Genomic DNA, 15416 nt, shown 5'->3' with positions numbered 1-15416 from the left:
GGATAACGTTTTTGCTGAAAAAAGTGGGAGATGTAGTTACAGAGGCAATGTCTGAGAAGTTATATATAAAATATTAACAGTTGCTGCTGGATAATATTGTGATGTTTATTTTCTTTTTGATTATCTGTGCTTATTATAATTTCTAGAACTATTAACAGTAAAATTTTTCAATTATGAATTACTATTTAATTTTAAATGATGATGGGGAATTAGAAAATGCAGTAATTATACAAGAAAGACATCCCAGCAGTCAGTAGCTAACTTACCACCTTTAAGCACTACACACAATTAAAATGCAAGACCCAACAATATGCTGTCTATAAGACACCCACAGTGGATGCAATGATAAAGGTATTAAAGTAAAGGGATGGACAATAATATACAGGTAATTCTCATTATTTACAGTAGTTATAGCCTATAAAGTCACTGCAAACAGTGAATTAGCAAATATGGAACTAATGCTCCCAAGGAAAACACAAGGATTAGGTTCCTGCAAGCCTCTGGTCACAACACTGTTGCTAACTGATCAATACATAACTTTGTTTTATTTATGTTTCTGTTTAAAAACACTTCATTATTTGCTTCTTTGTTTTTAGTTTTTTATGTTTTGGCACCCCCACACGGTGTGCTGGATCTTAGTTCTCAACCAAGGATGGAACTCGTGCCCCTGCAGTGGAAGTGTTAACCAGTGGACTGTCGGGGAATTCCCAACGACACCTTATTTAATACATGATGTTGACTTACTAACACTGACCTCAAAACTAACAGCACTATAACTGATGTTTGAATGGAGCTTATCTAATAAATTCCTCCTCCACAAGACACATCACAACTTTATCATACTTAGGACATTAGACAACACCTCAGCATTACAACTGAGGGCCACCTTAAACAGTGAAATCACACACACACACACACACACACACACAAGCACAAATGTGTAAAAAACTAAATAGACCACAAAAAGCACATTTGTTTACAGCATGAGAAGTGAAATAAAACAGCAAACCACTGCCTTGTTCAGCCTCAGCTAGGAAGATGTATGTCAGGCAACTCAAATTTTTTTGCCATTCCATACATGTCTTTGAATGACACAGAAAAAGTGCTGCGAACAGTGATTTCATTTGATGTGTTTTACTAATAGCTTTTAGTAAGTAGGAAAACTTATAAATATGTAATCTGTGAATAATGAGAATCAACTGCACCATACAAGCAGTACTGAATGGAAAGCTGACGTGACTACATGACTACCAGTCAAAACAGACTTCAGAGTAAGAAAAATTACCAGAGATATAGAGGGATACTACTTAATGATAAAAGAGACAAATCACCAAGAAAATGCAACAACCTTAAATGCATATGTACCTAATAAGAGAGCAGCAAAATACATGAAGAAAAAGTGATAAACCAAAAGGGGAAATGGCAAAACTGAGTTTTTTGCTAGGCTTCAACATTCTTCTCCTAGTAGTCAATAGACCAAGTGTGCTGACTATCAACTAGAAAAGAGAAAAATGAACAACATCATCAACCAACCGTATCAAAATGACATTGATAAAGAACTTCCTGAAAAGAGCAGGTACACATCCTTACCAAGTACACATATGATTCATTCACCAGGACAGACAATGCTCTGTCTCAAAATCAAACCTTACCTAATTTAAAACAGTTGAAGCCATAGAAAACTTATTTTTCTAACCATAACAAAATTAAACTAGAAATAAATAAGAGAAAAATATGTAGGTGATCTTCAAAAATTGGAAACTATAAACAACACAGATTTCACAAAATTCCAACCAAAATCTCAGAAGATTTTATGTACATATGGGCAAGCTGATTCTAAAATTTATATGGAAAGGCAAAGGAACTACAATAACCAAATCAATTTTAAAAGAGAAAAACAAAGTTGAAGGACTTCCACTCCTTGATTTTAAGACTTACCATATAGCTATAGTCATCAATATGTGTGGTGTTAGTGGAAAGATAAAATGGATGAAATAGAATAAACAGTCCCACACTAATAGAAAAAAGCAGGCCCACACAAATATAGTCAAATAATTTTGCACAAGTTACAAAGGTAATTCAATGGAGAAACAGTGTCTTTCTAAAAAATGGATTAGAACAGTTGGAATATACATAAACAAAAAATAAGCTTGACCTATAATTAATACCATATACAAAAATCAACTTTGTCATAAGTCATGTCCGACTCTCTGCAACCCCATGAACTGCAGCACACCAGGCTTCCCTGTCCTTCACCATCTCCCGGAGTTTGCTCAGATTCATATACATTGAGTATGTGATGACATTCAGCCATTTCATCCTTTGTCGCCCTCTTCTCCTTCTGCCCTCAATCTTTTGCAGCATCAGGGTCGTTTCCAATAAGTTGGGTCTTCACATCAGGTGGCCAAAGTATTGGCACTTCAGCTTCAGCATCAGTCCTTCCAGTGAATATTCAGGATTGATCTCCTTTCAGTTCAGTTCAGTCTCTCAGAAGTGTCCAACTCTTGAGATCCCATGGACTGTAGCATGCCAGGCTTCCCTGTCCATCACCAACTCCTGGAGCTTGCTCAGACCCATGTCCATCGAATCAGTGATGCCATTCAACCATCTCACCCTCTGTCGTCCCCTTCTCTTCCCACCTTCAATCTTTCCCAGCATCAGGGTCTTTTCTGATGAGTCAGTTCTTCACATCAGGAGGCCAAAGTCTCAGAGTCAGCTTCAGCATCAATCCTTCCAATGAATATTCAGGACTGATTTCCTTTAGGATAGACTGGTTTGATCTCCTTGCAGTCCAAGGGACTCTCAAGAGTCTTCTCCAACACCACAGTTCAAAAGCATTAATTCTTCAGCTTCTTCTTTATAGTCCAACTCTCACATCCATACATGACTACTAGAAAAACCATAGACTTGACTAGATGGACTTTTGTTGGCAAAGTAATGTCTCTGCTTTTTAACATGCTATCTAGGTTGGTCATAGCTTTTCTTCCAAGGAGCAAGCATCTTTTAATTTCATGGCTACAGTCACCATCTGCAGTGATTTTGGAGCCCAAGAATAAAGTCTGTCACTGTTTCCATTGTTTCCCCATCTATTTGCCATGAAGTGATGGGACCAGATGCCATGATCTTAGTTTTTTGAATGTTGAGTTTTAAGCCATCTTTTTCACTCTTTCACCTTCATCAAGAGGCTTTTCAGTTCCTCTTCACTTTCTGCCATAAGGGTGGTGTCATCTGCATGTCTGAGCTATTGATATTTCTTCCAGTAATCTTGATTCCAGCCTTTGCTTCATCCAGTCCAGCATTTCTTCATGTGATGTGCTCTGCATATAAGTTAAATAAGGAGGGTGACAATATACAGCCTTGATGTACTCCTTTCCCAATTTGGAACCAGTCTGTTGTTCCATGTCTGGTTCTAACTGTTGCTTCTTGACCTGCATACAGATTTCTCAAGAGGCAGGTCAGGTGGTCTGGTATGCCCATCTCTTGAAGAATTTTTCATAGTTTGTTGTGATCCATACAGTCAAAGGCTTTGGCATAGTCAATAAAGCAGAAGTAGATGTTTTTCTGAAACTCTCTTGCTTTTTCGATGATTCAACAGATGTTGGTAATTTGATCTCTGGTTCCTCTCTGCCTTTTCTAAATCCAGCTTGAACATCTAGAAGTTCATGGCTCATGTACTGTTGAAGCCTGGCTTGGAGAATTTTGAGTATTACTTTGCTAGTGTGTGAGATGAGTGCAATTGTGCGGTAGTTTGAACATTCTTTGGCACTGGAATGAAAATTGACTTTTCCAGTCCTGTGACCGCTGCTGAGTTTTCCAAATTTGCTGGCATATTGAGTGCAGCACTTTAACAGCATCATCTTTTAGGATTTCCTTTAGGATTGATCAACTTATTATGAAGCAAATGTTTGTTGTCCCTCCAAAATTATGATGTTGAAGCCCTAAGTTCCTATGTGAGTATTAGGAGGTGGGGCCTTGAGGAAACAACTAGGTTTACATGAAATGTTGACAGGAGTCATCTAATCCCATGATTCAATCTAAATATAAAATTACAAAACTTTTAGAAATTCTCCCTGACACTGGGTTAGGCAAAAAGTTCTAAGACATCATCAGAAGTAAAATCTTTAGAAGAAGCAAATTGATAAATTAGATTGCATCAAAATTTAAAATTTCTGCCATTAAAAATGGCTAAAGTGTTAAAGGAATGAAAAGCCAAGCCACAACTAGAAGAAAAATATTTAAAAATCACATATTCAACAACATATTTGTATCTAGAATATATAAAGACCTCTGAAAATGCAACTATAAGAACACAAAAATCTCCCCACAAAATGGGCAGAAGATTTGAACATACACTTCACCAAAAGGAGATACACCTTCAACAAGGACCAGCTGTATACCACAGGGAGCTCAATACTGTATAATAACCTATATGGGAAAATAATCTGAAAAAGAGTGGGTACACACACACACACACACACACACACACACACATATATATATATATGTATAACTTAATCACTGTGCTGTACCCTTGAAACTAACACATTGTAAATCAACTCTATCCCCATATAAAGTAAAAATTAACTTACAAAAAAAAGAGGCACATATGGCAAATAAAATTCTGAAAAAAATTATCAAAATCATTGGCCATTAGGGAAATGCAGAATAAAATGACAATGAATACCATTACATGCCTGTTAGAAAAACAACTGGAATTCGTAAACTGCTGACGGTAACACAGAATGGTACAAGTTCTGAAGAACATATACCTACTATAAAATCCAATAGTTCCAAGCCTAGGTATTAATATTTATAGACTCATGAAAACCTATGTTCACACATAACATACAGAAATGTTTATCACAACTTTATTCATAGTCACCAAAAATTGAAAATAACCTAAATACTCAGGCAAAGGGATAAATACCTTGTGAACCCATCCTTACAATGGAATATGACTCAATAATAAAAAGAAATGAATTCTTGATGTAGGCAAAAATGCAGATGAATATCACTGACATTATACTGAGTAAAAGAAGCCAATCTCAAGGGTTACGCACCATATGATTCCATTTATATGATATTCTGGAAAAAGCTAATCGGTACAAGTGGAAAATAAATCAGTGGTCACCAGAGGTTAGGGGTAGGAGAAAAAGGCTGATTACAAAAAGAGTAGCAGGAAAAGAGTTTTTGATATAACGGAACTGTCCTGTGGTCATTACACCATTCTATGCGTAAGTGAGAATAGGACTGTGAAGAAAGCTGAGCGTCGAAAAATTGATGCTTTTGAACTGTAGTGCTGGAGAAGACTCTTGAGAGTCCCTTGGACTCTAAACCAGTCCATCCTAAAGGAGATCAGTCCTGGGTGTTCATTGGAAGCACTGACACTGAAGCTGAAACTCCAAAACTTTGGCCACCTCATGCAAAGAGTTGGCTCATTGGAAAAGACCCTGATGCTGGAAGGGATTGGGGGCAGGAGGAGAAGGGGACGACAGAAGATGAGATGGCTGGATGGTATCACCGGCTCAATGGACTTGAGTTTGAGTAAACTCCGGGAGTTGGTGATGGACAGGGAGGCCTGGCATGCTGCGATTCATGGGGTTGCAGAGTCGGACCCAACTGAGCGACTGAACTGAACTGAACTGAACTGATGCATGAGTTATAACTCATAGAATTTTACATTCAAAAAGAGGTCAATTTAACTGAACATAAATTTTTTAAAATAATAAATTAATAAAAGTTTTTTTAAAAAAAGCCTTTATGCCAACAGAAGAGAATTTAAGTTGGCAGACTGTAAACCTTACAGTTAGACTGCCTGCTATATAATTTATTTATTCATGGATCTCTCAGGAATTGGCAATAGGTTTATGTAAATAAAGAAAAGCTATAACTCCCTTGTAATATGTACTTTCTTAAATACTTTCGACAGCTCTCTCTAGAACTATTTTTGCTAAATGTTTTTCAAACTAAACTTAGAAGTAAAGTGTGCATGCAAAGTGTGCATGCAAACAAGAAGCGTGCATGCAAAGTCACTTCAGTCGTGTCTGACTCTTTGTGGCCCTATGGACTATAGCCCACCAGGCTCCTCTGTCCTTGGGATTTCCAAGGCAAGAATACTGAAGTGGGTTGCCATTTCCTTCTCTGGGGGATCTTCCCAACCCAAGGATCAAACCTGCATCTCCTGCTTGCAGGTGGGTTCTTTACCACTGAGCTACCAGGGAGGCCCACAAATGGTATAAGAAGGAGGAAAAGGGTAGAACTGAATTGTCTCCCCTATATAAAGTGAAAAAACCACCCAAAGATCCTGCCCAACTTAAGCTCTGTCCCTTATAACCTGCAGATTAACTGAAAGAAGAGAATGCAAAAATATGGTAAGAGTGAATCATAACTAGAGTTATGTAAACTTCATTCCACTGTACTCCTGGACTTAAATTGGCTTCATGAATCTCTGTCACTTTTCACCTTGCCTTTAAGGTAAGCAGAGAAGCAGCAGGACAATTCAAAGACAGGCCAGTGTGTGCAGGCAAGGCCAGAACTAGACCTCAGGCTTCATGTCTCCCTTTGCTAAAATCCAGAAAAGCTACCATGGGTTTTGAAGGACATAGTGCCCACTGACCCAATGAACAGCCCATTGTTAGTCTGTTATTATTTTCATCTTGAATTATCTAAGTTTTAAAATTAATTTTGGTATAATCATAGCACTTGCTTCTGTTCCCTCCCATCATGAGTGTCAGGCTGGCTTGGAGAAAGCGGTGGGGGCGTGTTTCCCTTGACTTAGTACAAAACATCTGGAGCCCCAGATTAAAGAGGTTTAGAAGAGCAGTAGTCCTAGAAATGAGACTGTGATGCTGAAAATTTAGCAGGGTTAAAAAAAATAATTCATTGTCCTGATTTTCTTTCAGAATAATGTCACAGTGATCAGTAGACGAGCAGGTAATGGACAAAATATTTTTAGCACCCTGTCCTTATTGCCCCAAAATCCTTATGACTTTTCAAGAAAAATTCAAAATTGCAGAAATGACCCAAAAAGTGTTTCCCTATGGGTTTCCGTACATATCCTATTCAGGTCAATTTATGCCATCTCTAAGGGTTATTATAAAGAGATGGCACTAATACAAAACTTGGGGAGAAATGGAAAAATAAAGCCCTATCTACATAATGGGCTGCTTAAGCCAAGTCAGTCCACTCCAGAAATTCCCCACCGCTCATTTCACAACCTTTCACCCACAATCACGCCTTAGGAGAATCCCTGTTCAATCCCTGTTTTGGGAAGATCCCCTGGAGAAGGAAATGGCAACCCACTCCACTATTCTTGCCTGGGGAATCTCCTGCATAGAGGCGCCTGGCAGGCTACAGTCCATGGGGTTGCAAAAGAGTCAGACATGACATAGTGACTAAACAACAAAGTTAACATCACCCAACAATCCTAACTCGACAACACCAGTCCATCTCCCACCTTAGAAGTGTAAGAACACTTCCTTTTCGCTATGTCTGACCTTGGACCAAAAGGCAGCTACCCCTGAAAATGGTATAGCATTTTGTCAGGAAGATAGCCTCTGAGATATGGGGGAGGGGTGGGGACAGGGAGGAAGCAAATCTGGAGACAGAAAACTCCAGCTGAGGCTGACAAGATTATCTGGAACCACCACCATCCCAGGAGGAGGTAAACTAGAGATGACACTGCTTACCTCAGAGGGTAATTTGAAGATCAAATGAGATAAAGACCTGAAAATGCTTTATAAAGAGTTAGTCACTCAGTCATGTAGCCCGCCAGGCTCCTCTGTCTACATGATTTTTCCAGGCAAGAATAAAGAAGTGGGTAGCCACTGCCTCCTCCAGGGGATCTTCCCCACCCAGGGATGGAACTGGCATCTCCTGTGTCTCCTGCACTGCAAGCAGATTCTTTACCTACTGAGCCATGGGGGAAGCCCCAGAGAGCACGCGCTCTACTACTGAGCTACACCCCCACTTATAAACCGCTAGGTAGCTTATAATCACAACAAGGAGCTGCTGCTTCCCAACTTTCCAGACCCTGGGTTGGTTGAATGTCCTTCGCTGAACAGAACCTGACCCCCGCACCTTGAGTTATTTGGGACAGACAGCAGAAGGGCTCCGGGGCTTTTCTCGGAGCCACTGCCTGTCCCGAGTGTCTGACAGACACTCACTCCTGCCTCCTCGGCTGGTTGCAGGGAAGGGGGCTGGGGCAGGGTGAGGTTTCCTTTTTTCCTGTTTTCATTTGAATTTTTTGAAGGCCAGGCTCAACTCTTGCCTTAAAAAAAAAAAAAAAAATGCATTTTACCTTTCCCCTCTAGCTAGCTGAGGTCCATGGCTACAGCGAATGCAAACCAACCTTTCAAGTTAAAGAATCACAACAAAGTTAAAGACTTTCAGGCCTCTCTTTTCCTCCCCCCCGCCCCTCGCCACCCCCGCGCGGTCTTCAATGATATTACTATCAGAGCCTGTCATTTAAGAGAGGGGGTGGGGGGGAAAGACGGAAGGTCGGTCCCGGAGACAGAGCTTCCTACATTAACAATGGTCAAGTTTCCCTGCCACTCCCTAATTCAACTGACCTCAGCCGAAACACGCGCCCAAGTCCTTCCTGGGGAAGGAGGGAGGCCGGGGGCGGTGACTCAAATACACCGGCCCGCCGGTCAACCGCAGGCAAACCTGACTCTTGGCCAACTTGTAGCGACAGACAGCAAAAGCACAGAAGTCCTTCACCGCCAGCTCCAAAAACACACTGCAACCACCGGCGGCGCCGCAGTGGCAGCCTCGGTACCAGGTCCAATTCTTTAAGGAGTACGCGTCCCTCCTGCGCCCTCTGTCCCACTCCCTGGGCGGCACACACTTCTCCCCCTCAGGAGGTACCTGGTCCCTCTGCCACTTCCCAGGGCCACAGGGGAAGCGGCCCTGAAGAAGGTTCCCACCGAAGTAGCCCAAAGCCCACTACTCCGTGCCCCATCCCTCCGCCCTCCCGCTCAGATGGGCGCGCGTGCTACTGGCCAGGGTCCCCGTTCTCAAGATGCCGGAGTCCGACGGGACACGGAGGGGCAGGCGGAAAGCAGTGATGGGGCAGGACCGAGCCTGAGGTTCTCAGAGGACAGATGGGGCGGGTCTGGTGGGAGAAGGACACTCTCTCTCCCGCGTCCCCCTCTCCCCCCGCCACGGCCCGCTCCCAGACAGTAACTCCAAAACGCACAGGTGCCCCGTCAGGTAAAGGTCTTTTCTCCCTATCGCCTCTCTTCTCTCCCTTGCTCCCCTTCGGACACCTGGTGGAAAAGCAAGGTGCCGGTGTACCTGGAGCGAACACCATGATTTCCTCCAGCCGCCGCGCCCCAAGGTAAGGAGAGACAGACGGGCAGGCGGAAGGTGGGGGGCAGGCCACGGCTTGGGGGCCGGTGCAGGGCGCGCTGGGCGCGGGTCGGGCGCTCAGCACCTCGGACAGCTCCGGCCGCGCGGTCCCTGCCCCGCGCGCTCCGCCTCCACAATGCACCTCTCTGCCCGGCGCCGCGACGCGAGGAGCGGAGGCTGCGGCTCGGTCCAGCTCTCAGGCCCGCGCCAGCGCGGCGCACCCGCTGCCTGGGGAGCAGCACCGCTTCCACCGAGAGGGACCGACGGATGAGGAAGAGGGAAAACGTAAATGCCCAGCTTCCCGGCAGGGGGCAGCTAATTGCTTCTAATTACCTGCTGTCTCTCGCCCCCCCGTGGATGTTGGGCTGACATTTAGGATGAGTTTGCCCTTTAAAAAAAAAAAATACACACACACACACACACACACACACACACACACACACATATATATATAACTCAAAAAGCTTTACTCTAGAGGCTGATTCGAGTTCTCCAAGTTGGGGTGGCTCAGCAGAGGGGTGGGACCCCACTATTCAGTTAAGGGGTCCTTGGAGTCATGACTCCGCTCTCGCCCCCAAGTCCCAACTAACATCAGAAAGGATGCTGGAGGGAAGAACAAGTTGAGGATGGAGCGTGTGAGGAGGGCACCACATCAGGCCCCCCGCTCCCAAGCTGCTCTGAAAGCTCTGAGCTTGGACACCCTCAAGGTCATCCTGTGAGAGACAGCAGGGCTGTCCAAAGCAGAGGAAAGAGGCCTCGGTGAGGCAGGTCTCCTCCACCAACACACACACACACACACACACACCCTGTGAAAGGTGGGGCCAACAGAGTTCCCTTCAGGTGAGAACAGCCCTGAGACCAATCATGAAACATCAGTGCTTTCCCTGCCTTTATCCAAATGAACGCCCAGCCAGGTGCACACCCAGTTCTACTATGAAGTTACCCAGACGTGGACCCCATGCTCACTTTGAGCTTCTAATACACTGTTATTTTAAAACATTTTCTCTTTCTGCCAAGAAATGCTTGTGTGGTGTGGACAGCCCACACTAGATACTACCCAGCTTGAAACAAATCCATCTGGGTTACAACCCCTGAGCTAGGGTGACATAAGGATCCTCTATACTCAAAGAGAATGTCAGTGGCTCTGGGTTTTAGCCTCTGTTTTTGCAGCTGAGTGGAGTTTTCCAAGAACGAAGGGTGATCCGGGTCATCACCAGTGTTTCACTGGGGTTTCTTCACTTGCATCTCTCCCTGGAAAATGTAGCTTTTCTGAAAGCACCAGATTTCTTACTAATTTGGTTGGTGGCCATAAGCTCTACACTCTTTTGGCAAATAGTAAGCATTCAAATGGCCTTACTGGCACTAGTTTTGTTCAAAGCCATCTGATAGATTGCAAATGCAAATAGTTTTACAGCTCTTGGACTACAGTTTGCATGGAGGCATATGGGCAGTCTGAGCAGAAAACAATCAGTACTGCTCTTAGCACCTGGCTCAATGCAGCCTTGAACAGATGGGGCTTGCCTCAGCAGCAACAAGATGCAAGTCAGCTGATGGGCAGGATGAAGGGTGTGTGTATGCAGGATGCAGTCTTCCCACTTCCTGGGTTATACCAGAAATGGGAAACCAATGATGCTTCACTCTCTCTGCTTTATTACTGACAGAAGTGCAAGACACTATTTGAAATACTCATTAAACAACTGAAAGACCTTTCTTTTAATATGCTCAAAAGGTCTCTCTTTTATAAGCTTAAATTTTAATGAGTTTATTCCCTTAGTGCATAAACAATTTACTGTTTATAAAGTTCAAGAAAAAGCAATGGAGTGTAGGAAAATAAAAAAGGCTTGGGAATCAGTCCACCTCAAATAGAACATCTTCACTGTTTACGAGCTGTGTGACCTCAGATAAGTGACTTAACTGTATTATCTGCAATAGAAGGATTACAGTATCTTGAATGTTTGTTGTGAAGATTGGTGGTGGTGGTTAAGTCGATAAGTCCTGTCCTACTCTTGCAACCCCATGGACTGTATGTAGCCCACCAGGCTCCTCTGTCCAGGGGATTTTCCAGGCAAGAATACTGGAGTGGATTGCCATTTCCTTCTCCAGGAGATCTTTCTGACCCAGGAATCGAACCTGGGTCTCCTACACTGCAGGCAGATTTGTGAAGATTAAATGTGATAATGGATTAATGGATTTATTAAGAGTACTGGTGGTTTAGTCACCAAGTCGTGTCCAACCACCCCAGGACTGTAGCCCGCCAGGCTCCTCTGCCCATGGGATTTTACAGGCAAGAATACTGGAGTGGGCTGCCATTTCTGTCTCCAGGAAAAAATAATGGAGTGTAGGAAAAGAAAAAAAGGCTTGGTAATCAGTCCACCTCAAGAATTAAACACATTCCAGGAAATTACTGGGAGTGGAGGACACCCTGAAAGTGAAAGTGAAAGTCGCTCAGTCGTGTCTGACTCTTTGCGACCCAGTGGACTATACAGTCCATGGAATTCTCCAGGCCAGAATACTGGAGTGGCTAGCCTTTCCCTTCTCCAGGGTATCTTCCCAACCAAGGGATTGAACCAGGGTCTCCTGCATTGCAGGTGGATTCTTCACTAACTGAGCTATGAAGGAGGACACCCTATAGGAATGCAAACTAAATATGTCAGATATTCTCCTAACCTGTAATTCTCCAACCTGACTGTGCATGTGAAGCTCATGGAGATCTTGTCAAAATGCAGATGATAACTCAGGAGATTGCAGGTGGGCCTGAGATTCGGCATTTCTAACAAGCGCCCTAGTGATGTCCACACTGTAGGTGCTGCTAGTCCATGGGCTACACTTTGAGTAGCAAGATGTTGATGTATTAGCATTTAAAAAGAAATTAATTCTAGCACATCTTTTTTAATATTTTGAAACACACCCTTCATCCTGCCCATCAGCTGACTTGCCTCTTGTTGATGCTGAGGCAGGCCCCATCTGTTCAAGCCCATGTCCCTTTTCAGTCAGTCCCAATCCACCTCTGCGTGTCCCCAAGTCCCTGATCTGCTTTCTGTCACTATAGCTTTTCCAGTTTTTTCTGGAATTTCATATCAATGGAATCCTATAGTTGTACTCTGTGGTGTCTGGTTTCCTTTGCTCCTTACATCGTTGAAATTTACCAATGTTGTACCTCTACTTGCCACAATTTGTGCAGCTCAATAGTGTTGATGGGCTTCAAGGATGTTTTAGCTTCTGGCTATGATGAATAAAGCTACTGTCAATGTTCTGCATAAGTCTGGGTGTGGATTGTGTACCCAGTCACTCAGTTCTCTATGATAATCACCTAGGAATAGAATGCATGTGTCTTAGGGTAAGTATCAGCTTAATGTTATAAGAAACAATCAAACTGTTTTCCAGGGTGGTTGTTAACACTCTCCATTCCCACCAGAGTTCTAGTTGCTCCTCGTCTTATATCTCATCAACACCTTGTACTGTCTGTCCTTGTACTTTTCTGCCTTCTGCAGGGTGTGTAATGATACCTCACTGTGGTTTGAATGTGCAGCTAAGAATGCACTAGCCAATGGGATCAAAGTGGTAAAGAAATTAAGCCAGGGGGAACCCTCTAAGGAGGAGAATAAGAGGTCGTTCTGGATTAGGAGCTGTGAGGCTGAAAGACGAGCTTCCCAAGAGCAAAGTAAGAAAGCTGCCAGAACTGAAGGCAGGATTTCTTGGTTTAAGGTGGAGACTTGAAGGACAGCAAGGTCTCAAGAGCACCTCTGTAAGTGACTGCAGAACAATCCCCAGGGAGGAAGTGAAAGAACCCAGAGACTGAAGTGAGGGACGCAGAGGTCACTCTGGAAGGCTGGTGGACAAAGATGAGGAGGTAATGGGCCTCACGGGTTGGCTCCCATCAGTGGATGTTGGGCAGGGGCATGGATAGTTAGAACTACGGAGAAGTTGCCAGATAAATCTAAGGAGAAAACAGTTACAAGGTCTTTGAATAAGCCAATAATGCATAACTAGCATGGTAAGAGGCTTCTCCGGGGTGGCTCACAAGGTAAAGAACGTGCCTGCTCCCGGGTTCAATCCCTGGGCAGGGAAGATCCCCTGGAGAAGGAAATGGCAGCCCACTCCAGTATTCTTGCCTGGAGAATTCCATGGACAGAGGAGCCTGGCAGGCCACAGTCCATGGGGCTACAAAGAGTGGGACACGACTGAATGACTAACACTTTCACTTTCTTTCGTGGTAATTGATTTTTACACCACTTTAAGGAACAACAGTAGACCTTAGGCTAGATCGTACTGCTTCAGAGAGAGACTGACCTGAGTTCAGAAAATAAGCAATCACTTTCTTAGCATCTGAATGTTAAAATAAGTGCTTGAAATGCAGAACAGAGGCTAAAAGTCTTGAGAGCTGAGGCTTTCGATCAATTGCCAGAGCAGAGGGGAAAGGTTTTGAGTCCCAGCCCCAAGGTTAAGTTTGTAACAGAAATAGAGCTGGAATGAAAAGCAGGAAGAAAGCATAGCCAGTTTTGCATTTGTTTTATTTTGTTTGAAAACTCATTCAAACCCCAAAGGAAATATTTTGCATTTATTTTGCTTGAAATCTCCTTTGGGGCTTGGAGGCAAGGTTTTTGTTGTTTTTTTTTTTAACATGGATAGAGAAGAAACTATAGATTTAGCAAGGTCTCCAAACAAAGGGACTGTGTCTCAGCCTGCTCCCAGCCCTGGTCAATCCATGGAGAGGTGGGGCCTGTCAACTGCAACCTGGCATTTGCTATGCTTGCCATCTGCCTCTACGAGAATTAAATCATGTGTTGCTGCAGCTGCTGACCCTCAACACTCCTTGAAGGAGTTGAGGGTGGAGAACAGAAATGAGGCACTCTGTGCTCAGGGGAAAAACTGGCAGGACAGGTCTTCAGATATTCTCAGGAGCTGATTTTATGAACCCAATTGTATCTCCTCATATCTATAAAAGCACTAAAATCCTTCATGGTGACGACTGTTCCTCATAACTAGCAAAGGCTTCATGAGACGTCACGAGAAACTTTTTGGCAAAATACGTGCTTGATTGCATGTATTCCCCTCTTTACCAAAATCACATCTATACTGACCTTCCCCCCGGCCCCTCTGGAGCAGTTTCTCAGAGCTATCTGAGGTTGTCGTCCAGGCTGCAGTCTTCATATTACCCCAAATAAAACTTAACTCTCATTGTTATGCATTTTTTTTTTCAGCCAGCAGGCCTCAAGGGGAAATGACTTGAGAACCCAGATGAACTTGGAAAAATCCCAAGATCTTCATCTGACTTCCAAGGGTTCATAGCTCAAAAAGTTCTCCAGCCTCTTGAAAATTTCCAGGCTGAGGCTAGAGGGATAATGTACAGATGGCGAAGTGAATGGTCAGGCAGGTGAGCTTCAGGGTCACCTTCTAGGCCCCTGCCAGCCCTAGAGAACACTCACACACACAGAAGGGCTTGGACACACAGAGACAGGTCTCAGGCTCCATCTCAAGATGGGCCTTCAGGTCAGAATAAGGAAGGCTCCAGAGGGACTGGAGGCCATGCAGAGACACGGGCATCTAAGACACTGGACCAGGGATCAAGTCTCAGAAGCAAAGGACAGACAAAGTCATGTCTCAGTAACTGCCTAGGCAGAGCCTGCTTGCTTAGTCGCTCAGTCATGTCAGATTCTTTCCAGCCCTTTGGACTCTAGCCCGCCAGGCTCCTCTGTCCATGGGAGAATACTGGAGTGGGTTGCCATTTCCTTCTCCAGGGGATCTTCTGAAACCAGGGATCAAACCTGCATCTCCTGTGTCTCCTGCATTGAAGGAAGGTTCTTTACCTACTGAGCCATCAGGGAAGCAATGCCACAGGCAGAGCAGGTACCTGCAAACTGGACACCCCATCCCCACCCCCTCTTGAGTTTAGACACAGCCTCAGAAGAAACGTCCACAGTGGAGATCCTATATTAGCTATTTAAAAATCCAGAACTTTACTCAGAAATTTCTGAATAATCATTTTGACTGAGCCTGCCTAGAAGTAACTAGATTAAGTTTTCTGCTATCAGACAATGATAAAAAGATTGGCTCTCAGTTATTTA

General features: G+C 43.8%; 1 protein-coding gene across 1 annotated transcript in view; it reads right to left on the bottom strand.

The window, feature by feature from the left end:
* Positions 1–14502, bottom strand: part of AKAIN1 (A-kinase anchor inhibitor 1) — a 45152-nt gene extending 30650 nt beyond the window's left edge. Inside the window, exons 1-2 of the mRNA XM_070453023.1 lie at positions 14433–14502; positions 9298–9546 (exon numbers count right to left, since the gene is read on the bottom strand). Coding sequence (XP_070309124.1) covers positions 9298–9546; positions 14433–14502 — 319 coding nt within the window. The remainder of the gene's footprint in view (positions 1–9297; positions 9547–14432) is intronic.
* Positions 14503–15416: the final 914 nt, after the last annotated feature.

Source organism: Odocoileus virginianus, chromosome 22 (assembly GCF_023699985.2).
Source record: "Odocoileus virginianus isolate 20LAN1187 ecotype Illinois chromosome 22, Ovbor_1.2, whole genome shotgun sequence".
NCBI lineage: Eukaryota > Metazoa > Chordata > Mammalia > Artiodactyla > Cervidae > Odocoileus > Odocoileus virginianus.
Note: the sequence above shows the minus strand (reverse complement) of the source record. Positions and strands in the feature narration are given on the sequence as shown.